General features: G+C 39.6%; 1 protein-coding gene across 1 annotated transcript in view; it reads right to left on the reverse strand.

Annotated features, from left to right (window-relative positions):
• GSG1L (GSG1 like) overlaps positions 1-22449 on the reverse strand; it is a 372574-nt gene that overhangs the window by 279110 nt on the left and 71015 nt on the right. Inside the window, exon 2 of the mRNA XM_021006351.2 lies at positions 14015-14062. Coding sequence (XP_020862010.1) covers positions 14015-14062 — 48 coding nt within the window. The remainder of the gene's footprint in view (positions 1-14014; positions 14063-22449) is intronic.

Genomic DNA, 22449 nt, shown 5'->3' on the forward strand with positions numbered 1-22449 from the left:
CACATACACACACATCTCTTTAGTATTTTGATCCATAACTTCATCAGTGTAGTTCTTCCCTCCACTGATAGAGATTGCAACCCTTTCCCCCAGATTGTCATCGTTGACTGCATAGCCAATACAATTCATCACTTATTGGTCAGTCATCTGCTGATGAGCCTCTCTGAACTTGGCTAGAACGATTCTAAATTGAAAGCCAGTGTCCATCATAAACCCATATTCAAATCCTTTCCAGCTTGGCAAAAACTACCAGAGTTTGCCTTCTGTGAGCACAGCTTTCAAGAACTCAGGATTGAGTCCCTCCCATGACTTTAAAAGGACTTTAGTGGAAAAGACACATATACACTTTGTAAAGGAGAATGAACCACTAGCTGAGGTGGATCAGGCATTCATCATGACACTTTCTCGATTTTAACCACATAGGGAGATTCCATGGAGCAGGTGAGGTATCTGTATTCTGTGAAGAGAGAGGTCACTTGTCCAGTAAGTTAGAAGGAATTGATAAGAGGGGTACAAAAGAGGGAATGATGAAAAAGACTCATAATGTGTCATGAAAAAGAAGAAACAGAGGTTAGTGAGCCAGCTGAGATCATACAAAAATGTAGCAAAAGCAGATTGAGTTTGATTCACAAATAGAATGGAAGAAGGAATTCACGGATTGCTTAACAGTGTGACATCCTCCTGCAATTACACTCACAGGTTAGATCCCCCGAGGGACAATAATCCAAGGTACAAGGAACTCTACAGGTCCTCACTCCAGAAAATGTAGCCCATGAGCCCCCACTAATATATTTACCTTCATTCTAGTCAGCCATTAGGGCACACAATTAGTTCAAAGCAAAGGTATTTACTGAAATGGCATAGTAGGAACAATAACACATACCCCATATTAATCTGGTGCACACACTTACATAGATATATACGGCATCAGCGGGAAGAGTTTACGCATAAAATTCACAAGTGCAAAGGTGCATACATTGAGAAAATAAATGGTCAATACTATGTGCAAGGCAAGTCAATTCACAATTCAAGCTGAACTGGTTCTGCTGACTTTGCTCTTTCAGTCTCTGCCAATCCCTGCTCTGTGGACACCACCAGATGCTTCTCCTCCTACTTTATTGCTTTGCTATCGTCACCATTGCCTCTAGTTTGGAACTCGGCTAACTTCTTGACTGAAGAACTGCTATGTACTTGGAGAAAAAACCAGAACCATTATCCTAGGACCAGCAGGAGCCTCACCTTTGGGACCTGCCATCTCCTCAGCAAGAGTCCAGTCCCAAGCATGATACTCTAAGGTAGGCAAGGTGTGTGCAAGGAAAGATAATTCATACTGCTGATGCTGCAAGTCACTGACGTTCTTGCTCTGCTGCTGTTGACCTTGATCTCTCAGGCTCTGCTGAGCACTGCTTGACTGCTTGTTTGTGGTCACCACTGCCTCTAGCTGAAATCCTAGCCTAAGGTGCTACTATGGTTTTTCCTCAAAAAAGTCAGAACCTTTTCCCTGGAATTGGCAGGAGCATCCCCAGGCTCCTTGCCTCAGGTTTGTATTTGTGCTTGTTTCTCGTTCTCTCTCTCTCTCTCTCTCTCTCTCTCTCTCTCTCTCTCTCTCTCTCTCTCTCTCTCTCTCTCTCTCTCTCTCTCCACCCCTCTCTCTCTCTCCCTCCATTCCTTTCCCCCCTGCCCCTCTCCCTCCTATTCTTCCTCCTCCTCTTTCTCCCTCTCTTTCTCCCTCCCCTTTCCCCCTCCATCCTCCAGCAACTCCCTGTATCAACAAACCCACAGAACAGGATTCTGTCCAGTGGACACAACAGGCAAGGGAGAAAAAACAGACTCTCAAGGCTTGGTTCTTTCTCTCTAACTAGCTCTTCTCTCAACTCTCTGTGCAGTACAATTTTAGTAAGTTTGACTAATCCATTTTAAAACTCTTAACCCTTCCAATTTACCACATCAGTGAGAAGGAGGAAAAAAAGGCACCAGGGCAGGCCTGAAGTCTTTGCCAATTCTCAGCATTATTTCCTGCCCCTTTCACATATAAATAAACCACTCAATGTCTGAAAAGAAGACACTCATATCTCCTTTTCTCTGTTATTTGCTCATTACATCCAGTAATTTCATCAAGTATACTAGGGAGACTCAATTGACAAAAGGTCCCTAAATCAACCCCAGACTATGCTAGTAACAACCAAAGCATTCCAGGCAAACCAATGGAGGCATTAAAGCTGGGTTAGCATGATGGAAGAACCAATTAACAAATTGGTTCAGTCATTTCTCATATCTGATTCTTCATGACCACATTTGGGGTTTTCTTGGCAAAGATAGTGGACTGGTTTGCCATTTCTTTCTCCAGCTTATTTTACAGATGAAGAAACTGAGGCAAATGGGATTAAGTGACTTGCCCAGGGTCATATAGCTAGTAAATGTCTGAAGCCAGATTCAAACTCAAGAAGATAAGTCTTCCTGATTCCAAGTCCAGGAGAGATTAAAAGTTCCAGGTTTATTTAAACCAGTTAAGTTAAAAGAAAATAGTTTAATAGAAGGATGCAAATGGTACAAAGCACTATGAGATATGAGAGAGAGATGACTACTGAGTGGATCAGAAAAGACTTCATTTTTAAAAAGATGCAATCGAGCTGAGCTTTTAGGTATATAGGTTATCCACAGACAGAAACTGAGGGTAGAGGAGCAAATTTATATGGAATAATGTGAATAAACACATGGAGCATAAAAAAAGCACAGGTCATATGAACTGGAGAAAAATTTTCCAGTTTAACTGTAGCATAGAGTCTGTGTCAGGGGGTACATTTAAAATAAGTTTAGAAAGACACCTTTTCAGGGACTGTGAGTGACCATGAATGCCAGGCTATACCTGAGTTCCAATATTATACTTGGTAATCAAAAGTCAATAGTCAATAAACATTTATCAAGTGCCTACTAGTGGCAGGCACTGTGCTAAGTACTGGTGATAGAAATACAAAAAAGACAGTCCCTGCCCTCAAGGAGCTTACAATCTAAAGAGGAAAGACAATACACAAAAGAAAACTGAAAAGGTGAAAAGAGTTCTATGTGACATAGGGGAGGAGTCAATGAGTAAAGCCCAGAAGGAAATGAAATGGGCAGTTGGGAGCCAACGAAAGTTTATGAGAACTAAAGGGCATAATAAGCCATGTGCATTAGGAATATTAATCTGACAGCTGGGTGAAGGATGGATTGCAGATGGCAAGAGACTGGAGGTGGGGAGTCCACTTAGGAAGCTATTATACCAGTACAGGTAAGAGACAATGAGGGCCTGATTTAGGATAGTGACAGGAGGAAAGTTAAAATGGAAACAGATACAAAAGATGTGACAAAGACAGAACCCTTTTTGCAAGAGAAACGCTTTTGTGATTAAGTGGCTGATAAGAAGTAAGAGTGGGATTCAGAAAAGGAAGTCATAAGCTCAACTAATAGGAGACATTCCTTTCACTAGAATATGAGGATTGTGGGCCCTGGTGAATGCTCCATCAGAGAAGACACATAAGAAATAGAAGATGAGTCTTGAAAATTTATGAGAAATTATACCGTAGAGAATTCAGTCCTGGGGTCCAAGGAACAAAGAAGGTGACCTTCTAGGGCACTTTTCCATCTAATCTGTTGTATTCTGTTTACAGCAGTTGACAATTTTCCTAAGCTTCAGAGAGACTCCCCTGAATCACAGCAAGGCAGTTGTCCAGGGCAATTTTGCACATAGTATTATAATAACAAGCACACAGGCATTTAGAAATTTAAATTACCTCTATTTGCACTTAACAGATTATTCTAAGAAATAGCTTTTAATTCTTTAGCATGAAAGTTGGTCATCATTTAGGTTTAATACGCTGTCCTGCAAGAATATGAAGGGGTGAGATTACCCAGACAACTAATTACCTGCAAAGATAATCTTGACTAATTGGAATTAGAGCAACCAGAGCAATTATTAAATGTTGTTATCCCTTAGAACAGTTCTCAACTAGACCTGGGATTTAATTACTTTAAATAAGATCTTGTAATTAGAGGGATCTAGAGTTTCCTAAATAAAAGTGCAAATATAAAACCCCTCCCACCGTGTGGGAAGATTGAAAGAACTCTAGAGCAGGATTGAGGAGGCCTGGCTTCTAGTCCAAGTTTCTGCCACCAACTGGCTTCATGACCTGGTAAATTTTTTGCCCTTTCTAAGCCTCTATTTCCTTACTGCAAAATAAAGGGGCTGAACTAGATTGATCATTTGTTCAAACATTTATTGAGTTTCTGCTATGTGCAAGGCACTGTGCTGAGAGTGATGAAAGGATCACAGAGTCTTAAGATCTAGTAGGGTCCTCTGAGGTCATCTTGTGCAAAAACCAACTCAAGTTCCCTTTCAGGGGTGGGGAGCCTTCAGCCTCAAGGCCACATGTGGCCTTCTGGGTCCTTGGGTACAGCCTTTTGACTGAGTTCAAGTTTTACAGAACAAATTCTTTTATTAAGGGGTTTTGTTCTGTGAAGTTTGGATTCAGTCAAAGGGCCAAATTTGAGGACCTAGAGGGCCACATGTGGCCTTGAGGTTGCAGGTTCCCCATCCCTGCCACTTAACTGAAGATCTTCAAGGTTGGTGAATTCACTATCTCCTGAGGCAAGCAGTTCAGATGAGTCAAGATGAGAGAGCCCTGCTCTCTGGAGGAGTAAAATATGGGTCCTGCCCTCAAGGAGCTTACGATCTAGTGGTGGGAGAAAAGGAGTAGGCTGATTTGAACTTCTCCCAGTAATAAAAATAACATTCATTTAGGCAGGGCTTTAAGATTAACAAAACACTTTCCTCTCAAGTATCCTGTGAGGTAAGTAGTACAAGAGTGATTATGTCCATTTTACAGGTAGGGAAACTGAGGCCCAGAAAAGTGCTGTGACTTGCCTAAGGTCACACAGCTAATGAGGAACAGAGCCAGGATTTACACCCTGGTCTTCTGGTGCTGAGTCCAGTGCATTCCTTCTACTATACCTCCTGGGTGACTGATATTGTACATGGTCTCTGAGATACCTTCCTGCTCTCAAATTCTATGGGTTTTATGCAATAAGGCAAGACAGAATTTGGAACAAAGGAACTGGGGAAGAACTATGAAATAAAATAGTACTGACAAAGATTCCTTGAAAGAAACGCAGTGCAGTGGCAGGAAGAAAGGAGCAGAAAAGCCAATGATGAAACTCTTTGTCCCTGTTACAGAAAGAGGACTCTGCAGTGATGCTAGGCTCTGTGATGACCTTGCACTCTGGAGGAGTAAATCACAGGCCCTGCCATCAGGCTCTGATATCAGGACTATGGGCCTGCTTTGGAAGTTAGTTTCTCTTTTGCTTTTTTCCTGCTGAACATGTTCTGATCTATTCACATTTTGGTTCTATGACATCAATCAATAAAATGTACTAAATAAATTAAGTGAACAGTGGAATTGTAAATCGATTTCAGGCATAGAAGGGAGAGAGTAAGGGAAGCAACAAGAGACTATTATAGGAATTGAAGTGAGAAATGATTCACACAAGACTCAAGATTGTGGCTGCAGAGCCTACCATATCGTTACACATTTCTGAAATATTAAACAAATGAAACCTACAAGCTTTGGAAATTGTTTCACGAAAATTGTAGGCTAGAGGCTGCTGGAATCCCCAGCTCACTTGGAAACAGGTAAGATAGCTGAGCCAACCTATTGTTAAAGTTCAGTCCAAACTGGCTGGTGTAGACTCACACAATACACAGCAAGGCCTCAAGCTAAAATAAATATCCAAAACCCACCTCTCAGCCAGTGAATGCAGCTCCTGTCCATCAGCTTGACAGGGAGACTCAAATCTATTAGTAGGTAGCAGAAATGGGATCTGTGCCCCCAAATGGGCATAAGTCCTAAACAGAAAATCAATGACATGGCCCATTTGAACAGGCCCCCTTTTTCTATTAGACTGCATGCCAAGTTCCATGGGCTCAACTACTATTTACATGGATGACTCTAAATGAATCATTAGCTTCCTCTGGAAGTTTCATAGAATCATAGAATGCCAGAATTGGGCAAGGACCTTCAGATCATCTAGATCTAGATCTTCAGATCATCTATCATTTAAGAGATAGAATTGAAGTTCAGATTGATGAATTGATTCATCCGACTCAATGGCAGAGTTATTGGAATCTAAGCTTTTTGATTCCCATCGCTATGCTCTTTTCTGAATTATGGTCCAGTTTATAAAATGATAGAGAAAAGAGTTTTCCTTCAGGATTATTGTGGCCATCTGAGATGTCTACCAAATGACTTGAACGCTTCCAAAATAGGCACAGGGGAAAGGGAAGTAGGTCTGAGGTAATATAACAAAGGGGTCTTTAACTTTTCCCCCTAGGAGGATCAATTTTTCCTATTATCCAAGTATAGAGGAGTTGATCTTTGACCAATTCTGCAGCCCAGAACGTAAATACAAGGTGTAAACGAAAGCATTAAAGTATGAGGTTCTACCCTGATTCGTTTGGGATGCAAAAACACCTTTCTCTGATGGAATTAAAAAGAGCAACTTCATTGGACAAGCACATAATCAGATATTCCCTTGTTAAGGCTTTAAGAAGCCAAGCCCTGGGGCAGCTAGTGCAGTGGATAGAGCACTGGCCCTGGATTCAGGAGGACCTGAGTTCAAATCCAACCTCAGACAAACACTTGACACCATTAGCTGTGTGACCTTGGGCAAGTCACTAGCTGCGTGACCCCAACTGCCTAAAAGAAGAAGAAGAAGAAGAAGAAGAAGAAGCAGCCAAGCCCTTCGGATAGGAGCACAGTTTGGTGGAGTGTGAGCTCAGGAGAATGTTGTGGGGAAAAAAAGTCGTTGGGAAAGGTGGGGGAGGAAATTTCTTTCTCCCACCCTTTTCCTATAACTCAAGCAGCTTTAAAGCAGAGTTGATCACTTAGAAAGAGGCACCTGATTCAATAGCTAGAGAGTCAGTTGGAGAGAGTTCAAGGCCCAGTTGAGGGAGGAGAAACACATACTCCAAGTGGTCATAGATATACAGAGAGACAGTTACTAGAGGGAGAAATAGGATTTCTGGCAGCAGAGAAGAGAGCTGCCTATGAGAGAAGCAGACCTGGGGAACCCAGAAGAGCAGAAATACTGCACCTAAGGAGAGTTGCGTGAGAATTCTATGATGACAGAAAGGATTTCCAAGTCCTGTATTACCAGGAGTTATAAGTTGTCTTTGACACACAAACATACATATATATATATATATATATACACACACACATATGTATGTATATACACACATATGTATATACATATGTGTGTATATACACACATGTGTTTCACCACCACTGTACTACAAATTTCAGCCCACTCTTCAGATGCTATATATTTCTGGGAAAGTGTACACCCAAGTTTATGAGAGGAATGTCTTATAGCTACTGTTTTTCCTATGGCATCTCAGTAAATGCCTTTAAGAGTGTGTTCACTGGCTGACTGTCAATATAAGAATACTCACTGGGACTCATGAACTATAGTGATATGAGTAAAGATCCATAGGGATATCCTTTGAATCTGACAATGGTCAATATCTTCCTCTTCAGTCCACCCCTGGGAAACTCAACCTACAAATCTGTGAATGGGAGTTAGAGAGTATGCCAGAGGGCATTAGTCAAATTTTAAAATCCCTTTGGGGAAATAAGAGGATATTTACAATGGTAATGAATGGCTCCATGCTGACCATTAATTTCCTCTTCTTCCCTCTTGCTCATCTCCTATCACTCTTCTACCACTACAGTACTCTCCTACCACTTTCTACCACTAGAGTACTGATCTTCATGGAATCTAGAAAAAGGAAAGAGAGATATTGCATCTAATGGATACAAGTATTCTGGTTGCTAAAGAGGTACCTTCTGTGGGAGGGTGGGGCTCAGTCTCTAGGCTGTACCATCCTCTGGATAAAATTTCCTTCAAGATTATTCAGCTCCCTTTACTCTGTTTGCAGGCTCACAAAGTAGCCTTCTGATGATGAATTCAGTGGAGAGTGGGCATTCCATTTATGTTCATTCAACAAGCATTTATTAAGCTCCTACTAAGGTACTCTGCTAGGTATATGTATTTGTTGAGTGGGAGGTGTGTGCGTGTGTGTGTGTGTGTGTGTGTGTGTGTGTGTGTGTGTATATGTATATATATATATATACACACACATATATATGTATATAAATGAATTGACATTATGACATATAAATATATCTATTGTAAGTTTGTTTGGCGTAATTCCATTCCCAGAGCCTGCATCAAGCAGGCAAAGACAAGATACTTGGTGTGAGACTTAACCTGCTTTTATATGCTGTCTCCCTCTCTCTCTTTCTTTTTACCATCCCTCTCATGCACTCACCCCTCCCCCACCCTCCACTCACGTCTTCCTTGTCTTAATGGAGACAGGTGGAACTAACTAGTATAGTCAGTTAAACAGACTCCAATTTGTTCTCATACTACAAAGCTCTCTGTTTGGCATTTAAAACCTTTCACAATCTGGCTCCAACCTATCTTTCCTGACTGATTGCACATTACTCCCCTTCATAAACTTTACATTCCAGTCATATTTGAGAACTTTTTGTTTCCCATATATGACATCCCATCTTCCACGCCCATGCCTTTGCACGGGCTGTCTCACCTATGCCTGGAAAGTCCTCCCTCTTCGCCTCAGTCTAGATTACTTTAATGGACAATGTAGGTGCCCCTTCTTACATGACACTTTTCCTGATCCCCTCAGTTGTTCATATCCCTCCTCACCCCCATGAAAGATTTGTAAGTTTGCTTTATATATTCTGTATATAATCTATGTACATATTGTTTCCCCAAGTAGAATGTAAATTTCCTGAGAGTAAGAATGGTTTTGTATTTTTCTTTGTGTCCCCCTGTGCCTAGAAAAGTTCCTGACATATAGCAGATGCATGATGAATGCTTGAGGAATTAAAATTATATTTGCTTCTAGGTAGGACACGGACTTCATGAGAACCAGAGACAATCAGAGCAGTTAAGAATCCACTGTCCACACTCTAAGGACTGTATTCTACTGTACTACCTGTGCCTACTCCCAGAAACCTCAAAAGTATTTGTTTTTCCATAGTTCTACCTGAATTTTGATCAGAAAATGATCACCTGATCCTGAGGTTACCATATGCAGAGATACACATGCCTGACACTGACAACATGACAGTTGCATAGCCTTGGCCAAATCATTTCACCTCTCCAGACCTCAGTTTCCCCTCTGTGTAATGAGGGAGCTGAACTATATGGTCTCTAGATCCCTTCCAGCTTAACATCCGTGATGAACAATAAGCATCAGGTATCTCACATCTGCTGCACATCTTCTGGGCTCAGCAGATGTTTGGCTATGGTGGGTGGGATCTAATGATCATGGAGGAGGGAGCACAGGTGCCTGAAACCTTCGTTCCCTTAGGCTAGGTCTCATTTCTATTTGACAGAGAAACTGAGGCAAATGGTAATAAAAGGCAACCTGATGTAATGGACAGAGCCTTGGACCTGAAGTCAGGAAACTCTGGGAGCAAATCCTTCTTTATATGTTGGCTAAGTGACCCTAGACTGGGGAGGGGAGGGAATCTGCAGCCTCAAGGCCACATGTGGCCTTCTCAGGTTTTTGCTCTATTTTGTATCCCAGTGCTTAGCACAGAGTTAGCACTTAATAACTGCTTGTTGATAGGTTGATGTTTCCGCATCTGTAAAAAGGACATAATTACATCTGTAACATTTACCCAACAGAGTTGTTTGCTGAGAAGATCAAGGGAGATAAGCTAATTAAAGTGCTTTCCAAATCTTAAAGCAGCATATATCAGTTGTCATTATCATGAATAATAAAGCATTTCTTCTGTGTCACTGAGCAAATTAGTGAAAAGCTCCAAAATTCACTCAAATCTATCTTAGCTAGATAAAATTCCCTATGAACAGTTTTAAATCCACAGCTTAAAGGATTTAGGCATTATTGTTAAGTCCTAAAAGTCAAATCACAAGGCCTGGAAAATATCTATAGAGAAACTCCTTCACTTTCTCAGGATTCCTTTTTTTTCTTTTTCTTGGCAGGGGATAGGAATGGAAGGTTCCTACTTCTGAGGGCAGATACATGTACAAAAAGCACATATTTTTCTGCCAGATTTGAACGAGCACTGACAGACTCTATCTAGAGCAGCTGAGAGAAGACAGCAAGGCTCTGGAACCTACAAGCCATAGGCTTCTTAAACCCTTCTCTTAGCTCAAGTCTTTTCAGAGAGCATGAGTTCTAAAATTCAGGTCTCTTGAGAGCCCTGGAGATAAGGGGCAGACCCGAGAGGCCCTCGGCTTCACATGAGCCTCAGAGAAGGCAGCCACTTTATAAAGTGAACAGAGAGAAGTGGTTGATGTTAAGGTCACACTGGCACTTAAGACGCAGCAAGTCCAAAGTTGATCTTATCATTGTTAAACTTGCTCCTCCTTCTAACAACTGTCTGTGGCACCACCAATCACTCTGTCTCCCATTTTTGAAACCTCCATGTTCTCTTACAAGCTGTCTTCTCCCTCGGTTTTCACATCCAATCAGTTGGTAAGCCCTGTTGATTGTACCTTTCCAGGCTCTAGCATATCCCTTCTCTCTTCCCTATTCCCATGGCTACCACTCTGGCACAGATGCTCATCACCTACCTGGACTACTTCAACAGCTTCCCACTCCAAGCCATCCATCATAATGCTGCCAGAATGTTTCCTGAGTATGTCTATGGATCTGTCACACCATTCCTCTGCTCCCAAATCTTCAGTGGCTCTCCATCACCTACTAAGTAAAATTTAAACTCCTTTGCCTGGTATTTAAGGCCTTCCAAAATCTGGAACTACACTACCTTTCCAGCCTCTCATATTACTTCCCTCCACACACTCTATTTACTCCAATGAAATTTAACTACTTTCTGCATCCTGAAAATGCTGTGTATTCTCATACTGCCCATGCCATCAGTCATGGTCTTCTCTATTCCTTGGCCACCCTACCTCCCCCTCTTTACATTCTGAAGGCCCAATAAGAATGCTATTGCCTCCACAAAACTTCCTTTAGGATCCCCTGAACCACTAGTTGGTGACCTTTCCCCTTGATCTTCAATTAACATTTAGTTTTACAATCCTTTAATGAATGCCCTTAACATATAACTGAGTAGTAGTTATCTGTGTTTCGTCTTACACCCAAACTAAAGTGAGAACTCCAGGTAGATAAGGATGGCATTGCCTAAATATAGCTCCCTAAGGACCTAACAATAGGAGTAGGTAGGTGGTACAGTGGATAGAGCGATGGGTTGGGAACCATAAAGACTCCTCTTCCTAAGTTCAAATCCAGCCTCAGACACTGACTAGCTGTGTAACCCTGGGCAAATCACTTAAACCTGTTTGCCTCAGTTTCCCCATCTGTAAAATGAGTGGCAGAAGGAAATAGCAAACCACTCCAGTATCTCTGCCAAAAATATCCTAAATGGGGTCATGAAGAGTAGGACGTGACTGAAAAATGACTGAAGGACAACAGCTAGCATAGTGCTCTGCACATATGCTTCATAAACGTTTGTTGAATGTATGAATGAGTAATACTTTGTATCAATAATTATCTGTGTCTATGTCTCACAATGTCAGCGGACTATCTGTTACCGAAACTTTGTATCATCTCCTAGAGCCTGACATATTTCTCTGTACAGAGTAGATAGACTGCTAAGTGTTTGTTGAATAAATGAGTCCTTTCTACTTCTCTCCACTCAACACTGTATACCACCCTAGGTCATGTCCTCAGCACTTCTTGCCTGGTCTATTGCAATAACCTCCTAATTGGTCTCCCCTCTCACCCAACCATTTGCTAAGTGCTTACCATGTGCCAAGCACTGTGCTACATGCTGGGCATACAAAGGCAGAAGACAGAAGTAGGTACTTGTAGCAGGAATGTACAATATATTCACATGTAAGAATAATACAACCAGGATAAACACAAATCCAAAACATAGTAGTTGGGTGATAACAAAGGAGAATCTCACTAACAACTGGGGAAATCAGGAAAGGCTTCTTGAAGGAAGTAGAACTTAAAATGATGATCCCGAAAGGGAACTAGAGATTCCAAGACACATGAGGAAGGATGTATTCTGAGTGTGAGGTACAGCCCATGCAAAGATGTGGAGGCAGGAAATGTAATGTTGTACATAGAGAATGGCAACAAGGCCAGTTTCCCATCCATTTTCCAAACTGTTGCCACATTGATACTCCTACAACCCAGATCTGACCGTGTATATCACTGACTCCTCATGGCCTCTAGGATAAAATATGAGCTACATGGCATTTGAAGTCCTTAACATTCTGGGCCCAGCCTAGCTTTCTAGATCCATTTCCCATTACTCACCCTCATACACTCTCCATTGCAGCCAAATCACCCTACTTGCTATTTCCCACACATACCATTCTCTCTCTCACCTCCATGACTTTGCACAGGCTGCCCTGCCCCCCCCCATCACCATGTCTGTAATATAAGCTCCTTGAAGTGAGAGATTACTTCAGGGATGAGGGGAGTCCTTTGTGTCCCTAGAAGGCAGCATAAGTACATGGTACATATTGGTGCTTAATAAAGGCTTGTTGAGTGACTGGTTGGAATGTTCTCCTTTCTCACCTCCACCTCTTGAAATCTTCAAGGCTTAGCCTAAATGCCTCCTCTCCTGGTCCTTCAGATACTGGTTCTCTCCCCCCAAACCCTTGAAATCATTTATCTTTACTTTGGATATATTTTGTATTAAACTGTATACATGTTCCCTGCCCCAACCCCCAGTAAAATGTAAGCTCCTGGAGGACAGAAACCGTTTCCTTTTTGCTTTTATGCATCCCTTAGTGCCATGATAAAACACTTATGTCATAGACTTGAATTAAATGAATAGAGGGCAACCTGTGGAAAGAGTGCTAGATTAAGGGGCAGCCAAGCAGTGGATAGAGCACCCACCCTGGAGTCAAGAGAACCTGAGTTCAAATCCAGCCTCAGACACATGATACTTATTAGCTGTGTGACCCTAGGCAAGTAACTTAGCCCTGATAGCCTCACCAAAAAGCAAAAAAAAAAAAAAAAGAGTGCTAGATTTGGAGTCAAAGAACCTGGGTTGGATCCCTCCTGAGTCTGCCAAATACTAGCTGCTGGAAGGACTTGGACAAGTCACTTAACCCCTTCTGGGTTTCCTCATCTGTAAAATAAGGAGTCTGGTGAAATATACCTGTGATCTAACATGATCCAGTTCTAAGAGTCTCAAATCCCTATGATCCAGTTCTAAGAGTCTCAAATTCCAAATCTAGAAATCAAAGAGGGTGAGAAACACAAACAAATTGAGACTGGGGAGTGAAATATTTCAACCACGCTTATCACCTAAAGGTCTCTTCAACAATGACCCATCCTTAATTCCTTAGCTTAGAAAATTACCTCATTGAATACAAAGAAGCTATAAACTAATGCACTTGAAACCACACATCTGTCACTCATTCTGAACTCAGGTCTACTCTCGCCATTTCAATCTCACTTGCTGCCTTCCTTTCTCAACAAGGCCAAGTTGCATGACTAACTTTCAACTGGAGACAGTGACTTTGAAATGTGAATGTTACAGATGACCAAACAGTGACAAACCCCCTTTATCTTTGTCTGCCTTTCAACAAGGTAACTAGCCATGCCAATTATTCCTGAAGTTTTAGACACAAAGATAAAGGTCAGAAATACCAAGATATACAACAAGGCTGTGCTGGGTTGGTATAATGAGGCTAATCGGAACCAAGAGCTCATGGAAATGGGGGAGTGTGATGTTAACTATTCTGACAGGTCCTCTGAGAAGTGACAGTTATTTGGGGGTGAAACAATAAGGTATGTATATGTGTGTGTAAGTATATGTGTATATATATGTACTGTGTACACACACACACACATACACACAGTAACTTGGGAAGTATTCTCCCAACAGAGGACCAAAGAGCTACTTTTGAAAAGAGGAACTCAGAAACCTCTTACCTTTCTCTGACGCTGGAGCCAGGTCAATAAAACTCCGGCATGTTTCACCTTTGAAAAGAAAAAAAGATTGATTTTAGAATCATAAAAGACAGTTCCAAGTTTTTGTCTTTTCTCACTACCGTTTATCCCCTGGTCTCAAGGGACCATGGTCAGTCCAGACTGTGATTTTGATCTTTAACTTAGATAAGTTCTTTTAATTACCATCCCCTTGTAATACATTCTGCTTTCTCTAGCCTAAATGTCCTGTGTAAGGAAGGGGTTTGGTCTGGCATTCAAAACCTTTCCCAATCTGGCTCAAATCTAACCTTCCAACTTTTATCTCACACTCCTCTTCACATTACTCTATGCCTTATAATAATAACTAATAATAATAGCTAACATTTATATAGTGCTCACTATGTGCCAGGCACTGTACTAAGTGCTTTAGTACTAAGTGCTCTGAGAAGTAGGTGGTACTATTAGCCCCATTTTATAGATGAGGAAACTGAGTCAGAGGAAAAGTGATTTGCCCAGGATCACACAGCTACTAAGTATCTGAACCCAGATTTGAACTCAGATCTTCCTGACTCCAAGTCCAGCACTCTATCCACTGAGCCATCTAGCTGGACTCCTCTTTGTCCCCTGAACGAATTCAGGGCTTTCTCATGCCTTTATTTCTCTTGTCTTTATTAGCACTCTTCCCTATAAAGTGAATGAGACCTCCCACCCTATCTTTACCAATTGATGTTCTACCAGCCTTTCAGGAGACTGCTCAAATGCTACTTCTTCTATGAAATCTTTCCTGTTTCCCCCAGGTGGAAGCAACTCCTCCTTCATTTGATCTCACAGCAATGTGGACTCTTCTGTACTTATGTACTTGGGTTTTTTTTTTAATCCATAGATGTCATCTTCTCCTACTAGGCTGTAGAGCCTTTGAAGGCAGCCTGCATTAGTGGCAGAATGCCAGCTGTGATATCAAGATGGCCTCAGTCTGAATCTTACTTCAGGTCCTTAATCACCAGGCCACCCTGAACAAGTCATTTGATATCTCTAAACTTCAATTTTCTCTGGAAATAATAACATCTATCCATGTTATCATCGTGGGTCAGTTTTGTATATAACTACATACTGTCTCCCAGATAGAATGTAAGCTCATTGCGGGGGGGGGGGCCTTTCTCTTTTCTTCTTATATTTCTAGATCCTAACACTGCACAGATAATTAATAAATATTTGATTGATTTCAGAAACCCCCCCAAAAAATAAATAATATCACCTACTTCATGGGGTTGTTATAGGTATCAAATGATGCAATGGATGGAAAATACTTAGCAAAACTTAAGGCACTATATAAATATGAACTATTACTGAAATCAGGGAGTTGGTCTTGTGTATAATTGTGCTAGCACAAGACATAAAAGAGGCACTAAATAATAGTTTGTTGAGTGAGTAAATAATTTATTCCTACAAACCCAGCCCATTTTTGCTCCTACCAATTCTCTATGCTGCTCTAAAGCTCCTTATCCTATCTCTTATCTTTCTACATGCTTAGAAACCTGCATTTTCCAGGAAATCTGTAAGAAGTATCTCACTCACAGATACCTACAAACAAACATTTCTTCATGCACTAATTGCAGCAATTATTGTTTGGGAGGTAGAATTGTTATTCCTATAAGATATGAATGTATTTTTGATGCAATTAAGGTCAAACTCTATACCTCACCCTAATCAGGGGTGGGGAACCTGCAGCCTTGAAGCCAGATGTGGCCTTCTAGGTCCTTGGATGCAGCCTTTCGACCGAGTCCAAGTTTTACAGAACAAATCCTTGCTGCCCAACCTATTCATTTAACAGATGAGGAAACTGAAGCCTAGAAAGGTGAAGAGACTTGGCCAAGAACATACAAGCAAAGAACAAAGCCAAGATTGGAACTCACGTTCCCTGACTTTAAACTCAGTGTTCTTTCCACTATTACATGCTGTTTCTCATCTTTCAATCTCACTTCCTTGCATGATTTAAACTTATTAAAACACATTTAATGAGTGACAATTCTGCTGTAGCTCAAGCATGCAAGCAATAAGCATGTATGAAAACTACTCACAATGTCACACGTACAAAGCACTGGGGACAAAAAGGAGACACTTCCTGCCCCCAACACGTTTATGTGCTGCTGGATGATCCTGTATTAGTAGCAATACAAAATCAAAGCAAAAACTACACAGTCCTAATCCATGAGGAGTTCACCAATGAAATGAAAAGACACTGAATCTAGTATAATTGAGTAATATACTTCCACCAAAGATAGTTTTTCAAATGGAAATTTGAATCATTTTGTTTCTTTTATTCTTAATTCTATCTTTTACTTCATATGTTTATCATCACTCATTGGAAAAGAGCAAGAAAAAAAAAGAATGGAAGAGAAAGTCTTGTTGAGTCATTTTTCAGACATGTCTGACTTTCTTTTGGAGTTTTCTTGGTAGAAAGAGTATTTTTTCTATTTTTTGTTATTTCTTTCTCCAACTCATTTTACAAATAAGGACAAACAGGGTTAAATGACTTGCCCAGGGTCATACAACTAATAAGTGTCTGAGGCCAGATTTGAACTCATGAAGATAAGTCTTCTGGACTGCAAGTCCGGTGTTCTATCCACTATACCACTGCCCTGAAAGAGAAAGAGGAAAGCCCAAATGGCATTAAAAAAAAAGACAAACAGAAGACAGTAACAAGGAAAGTCAGGGAGGTCAATAATCATAAAAAATAAGGCTAAAAAAATGGAAGGTATAAGTCAACTTCTGATTACCTGTCCAAAGGAAGGAGAAAAAGAAGCTTGGTTAGTATAAAAGAATGGTTAACCTTCCACAATTTTGCCCCCAGTTCTCAGATTTATTTTATATTATTCACATATTCTACTCTCCTCAAATTGAACTTTCCATGCCCCTAATATCTTCCTGTCCCCTCCCATTTATTCATTTGCATACATTATTCTCATGCCTAGAATGGATTTCCCTATATCTCTACCTGTCAAAATCTTTCTTTTCTTTCAAGGTTCCCTTCAGATGCTACATCTTCCATAAAGCCTTCCTTGATACGCCCCCCAGCTAGAAATGATCCCTTCCTCCTCAAATCTCTCATGCTACACCATTTGAACTTTCCTACAGATTTAATCATAGGCTAACTTGCATTAGAGTTATTTGTGTGTATGCCTTATTCCTTTCTGCTAGGCCTTAAGTTCCTTAAGGGTACTGATTTTCATCTTTATATAACCAATGCCTAGGACAAGGTCTTAACCATAGCAACTACTAAATAAATGTCTTGAATTGAATAATATTTAAAATTTTTATATTTTGTTTGGGGAGTACAGTAAGAGAACACATATACTGGACCACTCATCATTCAGTCCTAATGCCTCCTAGTCCACCCCTATTCCAGACATAGAAACAAAAAGAAGACAGGTATACAGTCCTGGCTGAGCAGTAGCAAATAGTAGAACTGCGGTAAATTTGTCTTAATCTTTGTTCAAATATCTATTTAATTTTTTCTGCCCCAAAAGTTCTACCTATAGAATTGTAAAAGCTCTGTGAGAGCAGGGGCCATTTCATTTTTTGTCTTTGAATACCAGTGCCTGATACACAGTAGGTGCTTAATAAATGTTTGTTGATTGAATGATCTATAGAAACTAAGGGTCATAGAATTGGAAGAAACCTTAGAAATTGTCCAGTCCAGTGGTTTCTAAATTTTTTGACCCTTTTGATTAATTTTTCCCCTGATAGGTATTGAGGAAGATGGGAGATGATTTTTTTTCCCAGTGGCACCTGTACAACAGCTGCCATAGGAATAGGTTATGACTGCCTTGAAGGTGTCACACTCACCTCAGAAAGGGAAAGACTGGGAGTCTGAACAACTGCAGGAGGCAAAGAAATAGGGAAGTAATAAGTGAAGGGCCCGTGGGGTTATGTTGGAGGTAAGTTCCATGGTTGGCTGTTGTGGGGAAGATGGGATGAGAACCATCTTCCTACCCTCCTACTGGTTGATCACAGCTCTTACAGTCAAGTTACAGCCCAGACCTCACCTCAGAGACCACTGCTTTAGGTATCCCCTTTATTTTTACAAATGGGGAAAATGAACATCAAAGAGGTTCGTGGCAAGTGAATGACGAAATGACTGAGGAAACAAAGGTTCAAGTTTCCAAGCATTATCAATTTATTAAGCAATGCACACCAATTAAATAACAAATCAGGACCGGTCACCTTCCTCAGCTTTGGCACTGGAACCCCAAATACAGAGGGAGACAGATTTTTATGCATTAAAAACAATTAATCAAATAAGACATATTCATTAAAAGAAAACAATTAATCAAGACACAAAGTTGGGTAATCTGATTTCTAACTGGAGGAAAGATTAAGGACTTTACAAACTGGGAGGGGGAGAGTGCACAGGTGCAATTCCCTGAATTCAGAAAAAGAGGTATCCCATTCCCTCCAAATGTCTATATTTAATCAAAAGAACATTGAAAAAGTAACTGATTGATCATTATGGAACCAGTTTACAGATAAGACATAATAATGGTAAGAAAACTCCTTGCATCAGTCTACGGATCTAACTGGGTCAATATAATGTAGCTCCTTAGTTAAAGGTCTCTAAACAGCAAGTAGAGGTGGTCCAGCTTCCCAGCCACACAAGACTAAGTAAAACAATGCAATAAGGTTTTCTCCCAATCTCCACAACTGAATACAATTTTCTCACAAGACAGAAACTGGACTAGACCCATAATTGAATAGAAAAGGAACCCAGCTAGCTCCAGAATTGAGTCACAAGATGGAGCCAGCGTGGTTCACTTAGTTCCACAATTAACTTTCTGTACTAATCCCCTCAAGTTAAGAGACTTGTTTGAGGTTACAAAATGAGTTAACAACAGAGTTTGAACTCAAATCCAAGTGCCTTGAGTCTATATTCAAAGGCCTTTTCATTATAGTATTCTGGTCTTTCCTTTCACCAATCAATCAACACATTATTAAGTACTTATTATGTGCCAGAAACTGTGTGCTAAGTACTAGGGACATAAAGAAAAAGTGAAAGCAAGACTTTTGACTTTTGTTATCAACAAGGAGGACTAGACATTTTCTCTGATCCTCACACCTCTCAAACCACCACAAAAAAAGAATTATTTACAAGAGGTAAAGCAATTGCAGCTGTCTAAACCATCCACAATGCCAAGAACCCTAGCAAGGTAGCAATCCATCGAACTAACAGCAGAGAAGGCAGCTAGGTGGTGAACAGAGTAGTGGCATGGAGTCAGGAAGACCTGAGTTCAAATACTACCTTGAACACCTACTAGCTGTGTAACTCGGGGCAAGTCATTTTATCTCTGTTTGCCAGTTTCCTCAAATGTAAAATGAGGATAATAATAACTCCTACCCCCTAGTATTGTTGTGAGGACCAAATGAGAAAATAATTGTAAAGCACTTAGCACCATGCCTGGCACATAGTAAGCACCATAAAAATGTTAACTATTAATGTTACTAATCTGTAATAATGCTTTCTCAGCATTCCTTCACTCACTTGCTCTATATGCTGGCAGGACGGCAAAACCTGACACACAGGGGAATAGGATGGAGAGAAAGACACAGATAAAAATCATAACTGTGAATGTGAATGGGATGAACTCTCCCATAAAATGGAAACAGATAGGAGAATGGATTAAAAACCATAATCCTACAACATGCTGTTTACAAGAAACACATTTGAAACAGAGGAATATACACAGGGTAAAGGTAAAGGCTGGAGTAGAAGATATTATGCTTCAGCTGAAGTAACAAAAAAAAGCAGAAGTAGCAATCTTGATCTCAGGCAAAGCAAAGGCAAAAATAGATCTCATTAAAAGAGATAAGGAAGGAAACTATATCCTGTTAAAAGGCACCACAGACAATGAAGTAATATCATTACTAAATACATATATATATATATATATATGTATATATGTGTGTGTGTGTGTGTGTGTGTGTGTGTGTGTGTGTGTGTATGTATCAAGTGGTATAGCATCCAAATTCTTAGAGGAGAAGTTCAGGGAATTACAGGAAGAAATAGAAGTGAAACTATACTAGTGGGGGACCTGAACCTCCCCCTTTCTGAACCTGATAAATCTAACCACAAAATAAACAAGAAAGAAGTTAAGGAGGTGAACAGAATTTTAGAAAAGTTAGATATGGTAGACATCTGGAGAAAATTGAAGGGGGATAGAAAGGAATATACTTTTTTTCTCAGCAGTACATGGCACTTACACAAAAACTGACCATGTACTAGGGCATAAAAACCTCACAATCCAATGCAGAAGGGCAGAAATACTAAATGCATCCTTTTCAGATCGTGATGCAATAAAAATTATATGTAATAAAGGGCCATGAAAAGATAGACTAAAAATTAACTGGAAACTAAATAATCTAATCCTGAAGAATTAATGGGTCAAACAACAAATCGTAGAAACAATAAATAACTTCATTCAAGAGAATGACAATAATAAGACAACATACCAAAACTTATGGGATGCAGAAAAAGCAGTTCTTGGGGGAAGTTTTATATCTCTAAATGCCTACATGAATAAAATAGAGAAAGAGGAGATCAATGAATTGGGCATACAACTAAAAAAAAAAACTAGAAAAAGAACAAATTAAAAATCCCTAATTAAATACCACATTAGAAATACTGAAAACCAAAGGAGAGATTAATAAAATTGAAATTAAGAAAGCTGTTGGATTAATAAATAAAAGTAAGAGCTAGTTTCATGAAAAAAAACCCAACAAAATAGATATACCTTTGATTAATTTAATTTAAAAAAGAGAAGAAAATGAAATTACCAGTATGAAAAATGAAAAGGGTGAATCCACCACCAATGAAAAGGAAATTTAAACAATAATTAGGAACTATTTTTCCCACTGTATGCCAATAAATTTGACAATCTTAGTGAAATGGATGAATATTTACAAAAATATAAATTGCCCAGATTAACAGAAGAGGAAGAAAATACCTAAATAATCCCATCTCAGAAAAAGAAATTGAACAAGCCATCAATGAACTCCCTAGGAAAAAAATCTCCAGGACCAGATGGATTTACAAGTGAATGCTAGCAAAGATTTAAAGAACAATCAATTCCAATACTATATAGACTATTTGGAAAAATAGGTGAAGAAGGAGTCTTACTGAATTCTTTTTATGATAAAATATGGTGCTGATACCTAAACTGGGAAGAGTCAAAACAGAAAAAGAAAATTATAGACCAATTTTCCTAATGAATATAGCTGCAAAAATTTTAAATAAAATATTTGCAAATAGATTACAGCAACTTATCACAAGAATAATACACTACAATCAGGTAGGATTTATACCAGGAATTCAGGGCTGGTTCAATATCAGGAAAACTATCAGCATAATTGATATTAACAACAAAACTAACAGAAACCACATGATATCTCAATAGATGCAGAAAAAAACTTTTGACAAAATACAACACTCATTCCTATTAAAAACACTAGAGAGCAAAGGAATAAACGGTGTCTTCCTTAAAATGATAAGTAGCATCAACCTAAGCCCTTCAGCAAGCATTATATGTAACGGGGATAAGCTAGAAGCATTTCCAATAAGGTCAGGGGTGAAACAAGGATGTCTATTATCACCACTGCTGCTCAATATGATACTAGAAATGTTAGCTTTAGTAATAAGAGAAGAAAAAGAAGTCGAAGGTAGTATAATAGGCAAAGACCAAAACAAAGCTATTACTCTTTGCAGATGATATGATGATATACTTAGAGAATTCTAGAGAATCAAGTAAAAAACTACTTGAAATAATAAATCACATTAGCAAAGTTGCAAGATATAAAATAAACCCACATAAATCATCAAAATTTCTATATATTACCAACAAAGCCCAACAGCAAGAGATAGAAAGAGAAATTTCATTTAAAGCTACTGTAGACATTATAAAATATCTAGGAGTCTACCTGCTGAAACAAACCCAGGAACTACATGAACGCAATTACAAAACACTTCTCCCACAAATAAAGTCAGATCTAAATAATTGGGAAAACATCAGTTGCTCATGGGTAGGCCAAGCTAATATAATAAAAATAATAATTCTACCTAAGTTAATTTAGTTATTCACTGCCATACCACTCAAACTACCAAAAATTATTTTATAGCACTAGAAAAAATAACAAGAAGATTCATTTGGAAGAACAAAAGGTCCAGAATATCAAGGGAACTAATGAAAAGAAATGCCAGGGAAGGTAGCCTAGCTGTTCCAGACTTTAAATTGTATTATAAAACAGCAATCATCAAAACTACTTGGTAATGGCTAAGAAATAGAGTGGTGGATAAGTGGAATAGGTTAGGTATGCAAGACACAGTAGTCAATGATTATAGCAATCTACTGTTTGATAAACCTGAAGGCCCCAGCTTCTGGGATAAGAAC

Source organism: Phascolarctos cinereus, unplaced genomic scaffold, assembly GCF_003287225.1.
Source record: "Phascolarctos cinereus isolate Bilbo 61053 unplaced genomic scaffold, phaCin_HiC Scaffold_4;HRSCAF=312, whole genome shotgun sequence".
Classification (NCBI taxonomy): domain Eukaryota; kingdom Metazoa; phylum Chordata; class Mammalia; order Diprotodontia; family Phascolarctidae; genus Phascolarctos; species Phascolarctos cinereus.